Source organism: Tamandua tetradactyla, chromosome 11 (genome assembly GCF_023851605.1).
Source record: "Tamandua tetradactyla isolate mTamTet1 chromosome 11, mTamTet1.pri, whole genome shotgun sequence".
In the NCBI taxonomy this organism is placed as follows: domain Eukaryota; kingdom Metazoa; phylum Chordata; class Mammalia; order Pilosa; family Myrmecophagidae; genus Tamandua; species Tamandua tetradactyla.
The window spans coordinates 50430747-50445392 of record NC_135337.1 but is presented as its reverse complement, the minus strand read 5'-3'; the positions used below and the strand labels follow the sequence as shown (position 1 = coordinate 50445392).

Genomic DNA, 14646 nt, shown 5'->3' with positions numbered 1-14646 from the left:
TCTGGTGGTCTCACAGGCAATTTCCAATAAAAGCTGAATGACTCCACAGCATCCAGGATGCCCACATTTTTTGGGAGAAGACTATGGTTATTTTTTAAAAATATTTTCATTTGTAAATCTTCACACACATACATGCCATACTTGGTGTACAATCAGTGGCTCACAATGTCATCACATAGTTGTGTATTCATCACCATGATCACTTTTTGGAAAATTTGCATCACTCCAGAAAAAGAAGTTAAAAGAAAAAAGAAAAAACTCCTACATACCATATTCTATACCACCCCCTCTCGTTGACCACCAGTATTTCCATTTACCCAATTGATTTCACCTTTTGTCCCCCCTATTATTTATTTATTTATTCTGTATCATATTGTTTTACTCATCTGTCCATATCCTGGATGAAAGGAGCAACAGACATAAGGTTTTCACAATCCCATGGTCACATTGTAAAAGTTATATCTTTATACTGTCATCTTTAGGAATCAAGGCTACTGGAACACAGCTCAACAGTTTCAGGCACATCCCTCCAGGCTAAGGTTACTAATGCAATTGCCAAAAATCATCTCTGTTTGGAGCTAACTTGAACATTTCATCAATAAGTTAGAGGATTCCTCACAGACATTTAGACCTTGATAATTTACTTATTTGACTTTCCAAAAGAAAACTGAACTACTAACCTATTGGATATCCTTAAGGGATTTATAAAAATAAGTACTGAAGGTATTAATGCTTTCGAAGGCTTTAAATGATGGTAGGAACATTTGAGTTGGGACCCTGATGACTTTTGCATTTATAAATACCAATACATAAAATGTATACCTATATAAAAGTACTATGCATGCAACATATAAATGAAGGTAATTAAAATGGTAAAAGTTGTTTGTTAAAGAGAATCACATCATATCTCACTCCAGACAAAATGAGCTGTTAAAAAACAATACAGCAACTGCTCTTTACTCTCTCCCTCCATCAGAACAATTTGTTCTCTTCAAAATAGGGTGCTGATTAGTAGCAATCAACATATAATTAGCCCAAAATGAAGGTCACATTGAGGCTGGGTATACTACTTGAGCACAGCCTGTCCTTTAAATGCTTGAGACACATATCTGGACTATGCTGTCAGTTAATCAAAAAAAAAAATGCATAAAATCTGCAGATACACCATTGTCTTGCAGAGTATGCACAAGTCTGCATTATTAGCAGGTAAAATATATTCTGACTCAGTTCTTATTTCTCTGTGTGCCACAAAGGGTACTTTGAATGTAATTCTTTAGCACCATTTTTTACATCTTCAATTCATATAAGATTAACACTCTAAAACAAATTAGGATTTGATAGGTGGAAAAGAGAGTTACATCAGAGGTTAAAAATCACATCTGCTATGAGAAAAGTATCTAATAAATCATTTATGAAATTTAGAACACACACAAAAAATTGCAATGTACAAGGAAATTTTTTTTTTATCATAAGAATGATGAATTAGTTTGGTACCATGGAAAAATTCATGGACTGGGAATAGGAAGATATTAATTTATTTATTCATTCAAGAAATATTTGTCACCAACTTTGAGCCTGTTTCAGCCATTGTGATCATAGTACTGAGCAAATCAGACAAAACTATTTGCCCTCAAGTAGCTTGCTTTCTAGTAGTTGGAAGCAGATAACAATTTTCAATAAATAAGACAAATGTTTATTTAAAACAATAATAAACATTACAGAGAAATATAGGCTAGAAAGGAGGCTAGTGAGTGGAAGGGGTGGCTGGATGTGGTTCCAATTTTAAATAAGTTGTCAAGGAAGTTCTTACTAAGAAGGTGACATTTGAAGAAAGGCTTGAAGACAAGTGACTAAGACATATACTCTTTCTGTAGGAAGCGTGGTAGGCAGGGGGAATAGCAAGGCTAAACTCTGAGGCAGGAGCTTGTCTGGATCCTCTGAAGAATAACAAGGAGGCCAGTCTGACCCAAATGTAGTGCGCAAAGGGAAAGTAGTAAGATAAGCGATCAGAGAGTTGGCCATCCAGTAAAGGGTTTGGCAGGCCATTCTTAGGACTTCGACTTTTACTCTGAGTAACTTGGGAAGCTAGTGGGGGGTTTTAAGCAGAGGAGAGACATAGTCTGATTTATATTTAACAGGATCACACTGGATACTAGGTGGAGAAGAGACTGCAGAGGGGCAAGGATAGAAGCAGCGAAAGCAGTTGGGAGTTCATTGCACTAATCTAGAAAAGAAATGATGGTTCCTTGGAATAGGATAAAGGCGGTAAGAAGTTGTTAGATTCAGGGTATATTTTGAAGGGAGACCAAAGGAATTATTTGACAGCTCAAACATGGGGAATGAAAGAGAGGAATCAAGGATAATTCAATGAGTCTGAAATGGGGGTGGAGGAACAGTGTTTGGGATGGGGTTAGGGATCAGAAGAATTCCATTTTGGAGATGCCCACTAAATATCTATGTAGAAATGTTACATTGGTGGTTTGATACAGAGGTCTGGAGTTCAGGAAGGGGACTAGTTTGTAGATATAAATTAGGGAGGGCAGCGTATACACATCATGGAAGCCCTATGACTGCGTGAGGCCACCAAAGGAGCAAATGTAGATTTAGAGAAGGGCTAAGTTTTGTGAGGGAGGGAATTCCAAAATTTAGAAGTTAGAAAGATTAAAAAGAAACCAACAAAGGAGACTGATAGTTAGTAGCCAAAGTTAGAAGGAAACCCAGAGGAATGTTGTGCCCTAAAATGAGATGACAAAGAAGGGGATGCTTGAGGCTGAGATTACAAAAGGGTGGTAATTATTGATCCTGATAAAGGTGACCTTGGAGTGGGTAAGTGTGGTAGAAACAGGATCCTGTGGTGGAGGTGGACACAGAACTAAGATGTCAAAATATACAATTGGGCTTTAGTGTTAGCAAGAAATGAGATTTTAAAAGTCCTAGAGGGCAGGCCACGGTGGCTCAGCAGGCAAGAATGTTTGCCTGCCATGCCAGAGGACCTGGGTTCGATTCCCAATGCCTGCCCATGTTAAAAAAAAGAAAAAAGAAAAAAGTCTTAGAGCAAGATGAGGAAGGAAAGCAATAAAAACAGACTTTTGAACTAGGTCTAGGGAAGATCTTTGGGTATGCTTACTAACACATGGAACCAACAGGTAGCAAAGAAGTCAAAAGCTTACCAAGTTGTTGAGGTAGTTATATTATAAACAAATCATAAGCTAGCCTGAAAAAGCCTTTATTGTTAAAATAATTTCTGAGGGGCTAAATTTGCACAGCAAGAAGTGAGCTTCAAAAGCTATATGGCCTCTAAGGAGGGCATATTTTCCAATGCTCAGCTATGGCATAGCCTGGAGGATAATGAGCAGGAAGTAATATCCCAGATGGCAGAGCAAAGGGCCACAGGAAACAATGGACTAGGGAGTTCAGGTCTAATAAAGGACTCTCCTCTATTGAGATGGAAGAGTCATCACAGTGCCCATTGAGCAGATTCCATCATGGCCACACACCAAAGGCCATGGGCATTTGTGTTGCTATCTTACTCCTGTCTGCTCTCCATTGTACATTTAGTGTGTAGGGTCAAATACTTACTTTCGTTTGTAGGCATCACATCTAGACTTGATGGAAAGGACTGTGCTTCATCCCTGGACTTTGGCCCAAAGACATTCTAATATGGGACTCTGGTTTGTCTCCCTTGGAATAAGAAGGGTGTACTGGAGGCCAGAGGGATAGACTATGGAAGATGCAACTAGCTGTCACTGAAATTTATGCTTTTTTCCCCATGGTATAGAGACCGCCAAGACCACAATTCCATTGTCCAATTCTTTCCTCTTTTCTTTTGAATGTGACCATGTAAAACTAGGTCATATCTATGAAACATGAGTGGCAATGCAATGTGCGACATTTCTGATTCAAAGCAATTAAGAGTAAGGAGTGATTTGTTCATCCTCCTTTTCCCTTTCCGGCAACTAGATACAGATGAGGAGGAGGAATTAGGGGATGACAGAGTCTGAGTTCCTGAGTGGTCATGGAGGAGAGACACCCACTGACCACACACACACACACACCTTGTACTGTTATGCCGACAAGATAGAAACTTTACTATGTTGAGTTGCTGAAAAAGTGGAGTTAATTAGTTATAGTAGACAGTATAACTCTTTCTAATACAATATGATCTTGAGAAAAATCTCTCCATTTCTCTAGGCTGCAGTTTATTCATTTAAAAAAAGTGGTTGGTTGTATAAGATAATCACTGTTTCCTTGCAAAGTCTAGAATGATTAATCCCTGCTTAGTTTTACTGTATATGACTCAACATGCATTCATATTTATGTCTGGCCACCTTCCGTAAATTCATCATTAACCAGACAGAACTCAAATGGAACTTCTGAGTTCTTTCATCCCAAGTGTTCACAACTGCTAATACCAGTGAGCCATCTTTTGGCTTACCTGTAGTGAGCCGTCTTTTGACTTACCTGTGTGGTAGGGCACTGCAGGTTTATAATCACTGAGGGATTGCTACATTTTAGAATGTTAAAGTAAAACAAAAGAGTCTTGTTCCTGTTAAGAAAGAAAACAACATAAAATAATCCTTTCAGCAACCGTGGAAATATTCCATACCATTTCAGATCTCAATCACTTTTAATATGACCCTTACATATTAGCTTCATTTTTTCTAGACAGGTGTAATATATTCCCCAACTACCCCTTACCTTGTTGAACATTAGACGTACCTTTTCTCTTAAATAGTAAAAGATCGAAATAATCAGTTGTCCATTAACAATGGATTGGTTAAATAAAGGATTGTACAACCATAAAGCGGACAATCACATTGCCATTGAAAATAATGTTAAAAAACACATTTAATGCATGGTGAAACTAATGTTAAATAGAACATTTAATGCATGGAGAAATTTATAACACATTGATGAAAAAAAATACTTCCACTGAGAAATATCTGTACATGTGTAGTCCAATCACATTATATAATCAATGGCTCACAGTGTCATCACATAGTTGTGTACGCTACATCATGATCATTTTTAGGACATTTATATCACTGCAGAAAAAGAAATTAAAAGAAAAAAAAAGAACTCATACATTCCACACCTCATAGCCCACTGTCTCATTGACCCACTGTATTTCAGTCTACCCAATTTTTACCCTTTATTTCTATCATTTATTTATTTATTTATTTATTTAACTCATCTGTCTGTACCCTGGATAAAAGGATCTTTAGACACAAAGGTTTCACAATTACACAATCACATTGTAAAAGCTATATAGTTATACAATCATCTTCAAGAATCAAGGCTACTGGATCACAGTTCAACAGTTTCAGTTACTTCCCTCTAGCCCCTCCAATACTCCATAAACTAAAAAAGGATAGTTATATAACGATAAGGACAACCTCCAGGATAAACTCTCGACTCTGTTTGAGATCCCTCAGCCACTGAAACCTTACTTTGTCTCCTTTCTCTCCTCCTCCTTTTGGTCAAGAAGGTTTTTCTCATTCCCATGCTCCTTTTCTCAGGATGATAATTGAAAGTGTTCCCACACAACAAGGGAGCCACCAAAGAAAGAAGTTGTGCATTATAGGAAACAGTGCATGGGATATACTTACATTTAGAATTATTTGTTATTTATCTGGAATTCAAATTCGAATCTTAGCATTCTGTATTTATATTTGCTAAATCTAGCAACTCTAGGAAAAGTGTCCAATCTAACAAGGCAGAAAAATCTCAGAATTAAAGCTATGCAGTAGGCCTAGAATTCAATGCATGTAGAATGGAGCAAAAAGATAAAACCTCTGCAAGGTCTATCTTCAGAGAAAAGGGTGCTTCTGAAAAATACTGTGATTGAGATAGTTGAAAAAATTGTGGTCCTGGTAAAGATTTTTCAAGAAAAAACTTGCACGCAAACAAAAATTATGCAAGAATGTCGTCCTATTTTGAAGCAAAGTAAGATGTGGAATGATCCTACGCCACTAAAAAAGTCTAAGATTTTATGTTTCTATCAGGGACATGATAGAAATGAAATTCATTTGGCAATGAATAATGTTTACATAAGCTGTAATGAAGTAAATGTTTTTATTGTTTCAGGTTTTGAGAATCAACCTGTGGACAGAAGATGAAGGAAAGAATATGAGAGATTCGGCTGACGTTGCAGAATTGAACATAAACGGTACCCACGCGGTGGTGTAAAGGGTTCCTGTAGAAGGTGGAAGGTGAGGGGAAAAGAAAGGTGGAGAGATGAGTTGGAGGGGATAATGTGCTTCTCTTACATTAAGAGGTACTGAAGCACTGACTAAAGTGAGTGGAACAAGAAATAGATGTGTTACTATACTATTTAAAGTCACAAAAGAAACCATTAGGAAATCTAAAAACAATAATATAGCTATCAAACATGGCAAGAGGAGAGGGATCAGGAAAAGAGTTTCATCTTCATTTATCATGGTAGATTCTTAATGGATACTTACTAAAGCACAAAATAAAAGAGTCAATATATTATTTAAAGTTATATTTAAAAAAACTTCCAGAAGAACTAAAACCGGAGCGAGAAGAGATTGTTTTTGGAATGAAACAGGTTGAGATGTGCTTGGAAGGGAAGCCATTGCTTTCATTGTAAAGTTCTTCATTACTGCTTGATTTACTTTCATGTGCTGTGCTGGTTTGAATGGATGTATGTACCCTAGAAAAGCCATGTTTTAATCCTAATCCCATTTTGTAAAGGCAGCCCTTTCTTCTAATCCCTATTCAGTATTGTATGTTTTAAACTGTAATTAGATCATCTCCCTGGAGATGTGAGTTAGGAAGTCACATCTTGTTGTGATCTTGATGTAATCTTGAATGATCAAGAGTGGTTGTTAAAATGGATGAGGTGGAGACATGTCTCCACCCATTTGGGTGGGTCTTGATTAATTCATTGGAATCCTATAAAAAGAGGAAACATTTTGAAGAAAGTAGGAGTTTCAGAGAGAGCAGAGAATGCTGCAGCACCATGAAGCAGAGAGTTCATCAGCCAGCGCTTTGGAGATGAAGAAGGAAAAGCTCCATTCCAGGGAGCTTCATGAAACTGGGAGCCAGAAGAGAAAGCCAGCAGATGACACCGTGTTTGCCATGTGCCCTCCCAGCTGAGAGAGAAGCCCTGACTGTGTTCGCCATGTGCCTTCTCACTTGAGAGAGAAACCCTGAATTTCATCGGCCTTCTTGAAGCAAGGTATCTTTCCCTGAATGGATGCCTTAGATTGGACATTTCTATAGACTTGTTTTAATTGGGACATTTTCTCGGCCTTAGAACTGTAAACCAGCAGTGTATTAAATTTTTAAAAGCCATTCCATTTCTGGAATATTGCATTCTGGAAGCTAGCAAACTAGGATATGTGCATACATATTTTTTGTAGATATTAAAAAATGTAAACCAAGTATTAGATCTGGGTCTGGGGTGTGTTCAGTCAAACAGATTTATGGGACATCCCTGCCATTTTATGAGAGGGACTTCAGTGAACTGAAATTTGTAATATTTTTATGAAAAGCTTTGTCTTCTTAATCATTCCTGTTTCTCTATCTGAATCGCATACTGGGGAAATGGGTATTCCCGTCTGTCTAATTTGGTAATAATGCTGCTTCAGACACTGTTCAAAGTTGTTTTTAACACAAACTTTATAAACTGAAGTTTCTGTAATAGCCAGAAGGTGGCATCAAAATCAGTTGAGTTCTTGCTTTTGAGAAGAAATCTCAAGAAGCTGCCAGATAAAGAAAGACCTGTCAGAGAAAGTCATACCCATCCACCCAGCACTCTGTTTTCCTTAGAAGTCCCATTTCATCTGTTCTGACATTTTAGAAAACTCCCAGCGTTTCTCCCAGTGTTCTTTTGGTAAGGGATGGATAAATGAGGCACAAGATGGCCAAATTCTATTTCCCAAATATTATCACACCATCTCTAAACATGAGGATAAAACTTTAAGCTCAGTTCTAAGGAATGCCTTCCATATTTAGAATTTAAGGGTAGCTATAAGTATATCATAACTCTAAGAGGTGCACACATTATGATTGTTTACAGTCTTACAAATATTTCCCCCTAGTCGGGCTAAACTGCTTATGCATAACTGGCATAGATAAGCTTTATTTTGTTATAGAAATACATATGTGCATATATTTATCTGTGGGTTTTTATTGTTGTTTTTTATTTAATGATACTTTTTGCCAAGTTATGTTCAGGACTTCCAAGTCTAGATTAAACATATAACATGGGAGACCAAATTCACCACAACTTAACAAGTGTGTGGACTAAAGAGCACAGGAGAGGAGGTTTATTATGTGACAATTGTGGGATCAAAAATCAGAGGGGAAGAGGGGCACTTATTCAACAAACTGTTCTGGAACAACAGGCTCTGCAATTAGAGAAAAAGAAAGCTTGATTCCTACTTCATTCCATATATTAAAAAAAAATTCCAACTGGATTAGAAATTTAAATATAGGAAAGGAAACCATAAAAGTACTAGAGTATAGGAGAATGCTGTTATAATTCTCAGGAGAGGGAAAGCAGTTATAATCATGACATAGAATTCAGAAAATATAAAGGAGAATCAACAGGATAGACTATGAAAATATAATTTTTAACTATTTTTATTAAATGGATGGGACACAATTTACTTATCATCACATACTGTTGATATCGGTATAATTTTCAATATAATGTATTGTAAACAAACATTTAATGAGCATGTCTGTGTTAAATTAGGATAATCTTTTTTTAAATTGATATATATTCACATACCATGTAACCATAGGATAATCTTTTAATGATCTTATATACTGAAATTTATGGTATCATTTTTGTTGGAAAAAAAGTAGGTCATTGGCTTAGATCTGGGGAACTTATTGGTACAGAGGTCTTTTTTTAAAATAGCCTGTTTTACAGAACTAGAGATTTAGACCTTTGTAGCTTCTTACCACCTGGTGCTTTCTTTGACCCAGTGTAACCTTCATTGTCTAGGGTTGTCAGAGTTACTGAGGTTAATAAGAATTACCACCCTGCATCAGAAATTAGTCTGGTGGTCTCTAAAAGGCACTGAGGACCTTTTTCAGGAGCCACCTTGCCCCCCATAAATTCAGGTTGAAGTGTTTAAAGATTTGCTTCCCCCAACTTTCTGGTCACCCTTGATCATCTGTAATAGTTCTACTCTGTGAATTTTGTTAACCCTTTCCTGAATCTATTTTTCAAATCTACATATATCTCTTGGGATAATAAGATCCATAGCTGCCACAGTATAAAGAACACAATTAAGTGTTCAGGGCTGTGCTTTTTTTTGAGGAGCGTTGTTTGTTATCTATCTAATAGCAGCCTTATCAAAACTGAATTGATTATGAAAAAGCAGAGATCAATAGAAAAGAAATGGACCAGTGTTTAAGAAGGAAAATTTTTCTAAAAATGTGAGATTCATGTTTTTGGTCGTTTTTTTATGGTTAAAAAACAGTAGAAAATGCTCCCCAAATAAAACTTCTGTTATGATTAACAATAGAAAAAAAAAAAAAGAAATTTGACAGAAAATTCTAGTTTGTTTGAGTTACTAGGAGCATTGCTTGTGGCAGCCAAGGTGTCCTGTGAAGGCTACCAAGCCCTGAAGACATTCTGGGTAGCACCTCTCACTTTGAAAGGTGGAATGATTTATCAGCAGGCGTCCTGGAAAATATAATTCTAACAGCTACTCAGAAAACTGCCTTCCAGTAGCCTATTTCATAAGGCATTTTAAAATATGGCTTCTGATAAAATCATTGCATCAATCTGCCCACTGTAATTATGTTTTTACTAAGTAGCGTTTTCATGCATTCTAATAAAATTCTGATGACAACATCATTCCTTTGATGAAACTTCCCAACACTTTATAACCTGTGTCTAGAAAAACGGTGAGGGCAAGCCCCCTATATGAATTTCAACCTTCTGAAGAAGTCCAGAAGGATTGATATAAAATGATCTCTAGATCTCAACTTAGACAGTAAAATCAGACAAAGTAAAGGTAGCCATACTCACTCATTGGGCGTGCCCTTCTGGCCACAGAAGTGGCCCTCGCTGTCTGTAGGAAAGGCCAGTCTCCTCGGGTCACCATGTACCCAGGCTGCAGGGAAAAGAAAGGACAAAACCCCTATCAGCCACAGCTGACTAAAAGCAATTTGATTTGTGATAAGGGAAGGAATCACCTATAATACACTAACCTCTCCCCTCAGCCACAGAAGTGTATTGATTTTCTTCAAAGAGTAATTTCTTAATTAAATGTAAAATACAATATGGATCAATCATTCAGAAAGCACATTTCTCTTAATCTCTCAGGACTCATCTGGGTTGTAGCCAAAATATGAGGTAATGCACTTAGGAAATGACATTTATTAGAATGTGAATTGGAGGGCACATTACAAAAGCTTGGTTGGTTGGAAGTCATTTTTTCTATGGCTCAAGACTAAATGACTTCATAGCAGAATAAATTTATAGTAAATAATATGATGTAATAGTTTTGGGTTATAAATAAGTGAAAACCATCAAAAAACTAGAGAGAATGAAAACACAATGCTGAATTCAAATTGACTAGTTCTTTATGATTTTGTACAATGTTGTTAAGGCAAACAGTAGCAACTGCAGAAACAATACATAATAAAGATTTACCATGCATTTTTTCTAGTCATCTCAAAGCTTACTATAAGCATCAAGTATTCTCAAAATTCATAAAAACTGAGGATGCAATTGTATTTTCAAGGAAATTCCAAGCTCTCCCTCAAACTAATTTATCACCCTTATTTCTCAAGAATTATAAACTTGATTTAATAGTTAGAAAAATAGAACCACAGAATAGCTAAGTAGCATGCACTACCTAAATTGGGTCAGCTCCTTAATTATAGTTGAATTTTTCTAACTTCTCCAATTTGATTATTATAATTCCTAAAAATCTAGGAAATGTATTGGTCATCTAATGCTTGCCTCTGAACATGTAAAACATGCTTCTTTGTCCTTTGCTTCCTTTAACATTTGTCCTGCTATCTTCTTAGACACATTTATTGGATTGTATAATCCATGTTATAATCCAATCACCCTTATGTAAATGGCCTCTGTGATTTGGGAAGATTAAAAAAAAATTCTGAATGAGAATTTTAACATGGAAGAGAAATTTTCTCAACAACTTTTCTTATCAATCTAGCCTTTCTTTTCGTGTCTAAGAAAAGACCTCTTTGTCTAATTCTTTCTCCAATGTCATAGTGGCTAAATTAGTTTCATCTTTTAATATCTTCTTATGAAATCTGATGTAATCACTGCTGCCATAACCTCCCTTCTTTATTTTTCCAGAATAAAGAAAGTGGACAATAAAATAAAGCATTAAAATGGCATCTAGCCAGTTGACCAAAATGATGGTGTAAGATGTCTCAGGGTGCTGTTTTGCCACAGAGTCTTGCAGCAACTATCAAAAACTGGCAGAGACATCTTTCTCAAAACTCTGGAAAATAGATAAAGGTATGCCATAACTTAGCAAGTGGTGAATCAAGAACATGTAGCTCTAAAAAGGTAGTAGAAGCTCATGACAGCTTTGCTGGTCCCTTCCCCAGCTCCTCCCCGGTAGAGTGTAGAGCCAGCCTATATTTCCAACTATGAGTTGCTGACCTTTATCCAGAAGGAGCAGAGTAACCCCCGTGTGCATACTGTGGTGCTTGTATGTTAGAACCAATCTATTTGGAAGTAGCTTGAAAGACTGAAGCAGGAAACTCATTTCTGGATCACTCTCCCAGAATTTGTCCTGCAGGCAGAAGCAGACAGCTAAAGCAGTGTAAGAATCAATTTCATCAAAGAGGGCCTAGACCAAAGGATTACCTTCTTTAAGTAACACAAAAGAGCAATCACAAGGGAAAGGAAGTTTATTTCAGAGGGAATAGAGGGGGTATTTGAATTACTACAAATGGAAGAATACCTAAGGCCATGAGCAAGCACAGCCCAGGAAAATACTCATCAGAAAAGACTGAGAGGACCTTGTGCTTCACTGTTGTCTTGGGTTGATCGTCTTTATAGGAGGACTAAACTCTGAGAGCATCAGTCAATACAGAGTCAGTTTGCAAAGATAAAGAAAGGTGTTGTTTTTGCTTTGGTTTGTTTGTTTTCTTAGCTCCTGGCACCCAAGGAAATTCCTGTCATATTACTATCTGGATATAAACATAAGGAACAGGGAACTCAGTGACTAAATCTCAGATTAACATTTGGGATTTAAAATATTATCTTTAAAATATTAAAATGCACAGCTTGCAACAAAAGATTAAAAGATGAAAAAAGAAACAGGAAATGATGGTCCATCGAAAGGAACAAGATAAAACTCCAGAAACCATCAATAAAGAAGACTGGATGAACATAGGGGAGAAAGACTTTTAAAAAAATTCTGAATATGCTCAAGGAGATAAAGGAAAACACAGAGAAAGAAATAAAGGATATGAGAAAAACAATGAATGAGAAATAAGAGAATTTCTCAATAGGAACTAAAGAGAATTACCTGAGTTGAAGACCACAATGACTGAAATGAAAACTTCCTAGAATGTTTTGACAACAGATGGGAGCGGACAGAAGAAATAATCAGTGATCTCAAAGACAAGGCAACTAAAATGATCCAGGCAGATGAGCAGAAAGAAAACAGAATTCTATAAAAGTGAACAGAGCCTAAGAGACCTGTGAAACACCATCAACTGTACCAACAGATGCACTGTTGGAATCACAGAAGGTGAGGAAAGAGGAAAAGGAACAGAAGGAATATTCAAAGAAATAATGGCAGAAAACTTCTGAAATTTAAAGAAAGACATGAATATGTCATTCAAGAAGCCAAATGAACCCTTAACAGGGGTTCAAAACAAATAAATTCAAAAACAAATACACTTAGACACAAAGTATTCAAACTGTCAAATGCCAGGGCAAGGAAACAGTTCTGAAAGTTGGAAGAAAAAAATACCATGTTATGTAAAAGAAGTCCAATAAGATAAAGTACAAATTTCTCATCAAAAACCATGGATGCAATAAGGTAGTGGGATAAAACAAGGAAAGTGCTGAAAGAAAACAATTACCAACTGTGCAGGTTTGGAGTGGTTATGTACCCCAGAAAAACCATGCCCTTTTTCCTGATCCAATATTGGGAGGTCAGTCATATTTCTTTTAGTCCTGATTCAGTATTGTGGGGTAGAAACTTTGGATTGTTTCTGTGGAGATGTGACACACCCAGATGTGGGTGGGGGCTTTTGATTAGATGGAGATATGACTCCATCCATTCCAGGTAGATCTTGATTAGTTTACTGGAATCCTTTAAAAGAGGGAACATTTTGGAGAAAGCTCAGAGCCCATATAGAGGACAGAAACAGCCAACACAAGAACATGCCCTCTGGGAAGCTGCTTGAAACTAGAAGCCAAAGGACCACAGAAGTCAGCCACAGGACTTCTTAGATTGGCTTTTCTTGATTCAACTTATATTTACTTGGATGCCTTAGTTTGGACATTTTTTATGGCCTTAGACCTGTAAACTTGCAACTTAATAAGTTCCCTTTGTAAAAGCCATTCCATTTCTGGTACATTGCATTTCAGCAGCTTTAATAAACTAAAACCACAACCAAGAATTTTATATCTGGTGAGATTTTCTTTCAAATTAAGTTGAGATTAAGACATTTCCAGATAAATAAAAGCTGAAAGAGTTCACAACTACAAGACCTGCCCCATAAGCTCTGCTAAAAGAAGCACTTCAGACTGAAAGGAAAGGATGCTAGACTATGGAGCAGCAGCATACAGAAATGAAAGTCTCCAGAAAAGGTAACCATATGCATTATGTTTTTTGGTATATAACACCACTTTTTACTTCTTACTGTTTCTAAAATGCAAACACATACAAAGTAATGCTAAATCTATGGTATTAGACATACACGGTATAATGATATAATTTTTAATAAGTTCAACAAAAAGGTGGGAAGATGGAGCAATACAGGAACAATGTATATGTATGCAATTCAAGTAAACTTAGTTCCAAATCTAATGTGACTGTTAATAGATTTAGGATGTTAAGTTTAAGGCCCGAGGTAACCACAAAGAACGTGTCTGAAAATACATATACAGAAAGAAATTAAGAAGGGACTCAAAATGTTACAATACAAAAAAAGTCAAGTAAATATGAGAATAGGCATTAAGGGAAGAATTGAGGATCAAAAAAAAAAAAGGAGAGAGATATGAGACTTATAAAGGTCAAATAGCAGAATGACAGAGGAAAATCCTGCATTATCAGTAGTTACTTTAAATGTATATGAATTAAACTCTCTAATTGAAAGGTAGAGATTGGCAGAATGGATAAAATATGATGACCAAACCACATGCTATTTACAAGAGACTCACCTTAATTTGAAAAACAGAAATAGGTTGAAAGTGAAAGCCTCAAAAAAAGTATTTCGTGAAAAAAGAGCTGAAGTAGCTATGCTAATATCAGATAAAACAGACTTCAAGTCAAACTGTTTGAAGGGACAAAGAAGGTCACTATATATTGATAAAGGGGTCAATTCAACAAGAATTGACATGCAATCTCAACAAGAAGACATGCAATTATAAATATATATACAACAAATGTCAGAGTCCCAAAATACATGAAACAAACATTAATGGATTTGAAG

At 36.4% G+C, this 14646-nt stretch overlaps 1 protein-coding gene across 12 annotated transcripts in view; it reads right to left on the bottom strand.

Moving 5' to 3' along the window:
* Positions 1-14646, bottom strand: part of SLC44A5 (solute carrier family 44 member 5) — a 320175-nt gene that overhangs the window by 46333 nt on the left and 259196 nt on the right. For all 12 annotated transcript variants that reach the window (XM_077120596.1, XM_077120600.1, XM_077120597.1 and 9 more), the window contains 2 exons: positions 10019-10103; positions 4462-4546 (listed from right to left, as the gene is read on the bottom strand). In XM_077120596.1, the coding sequence (XP_076976711.1) occupies positions 4462-4546; positions 10019-10103 (170 nt within the window). The remainder of the gene's footprint in view (positions 1-4461; positions 4547-10018; positions 10104-14646) is intronic.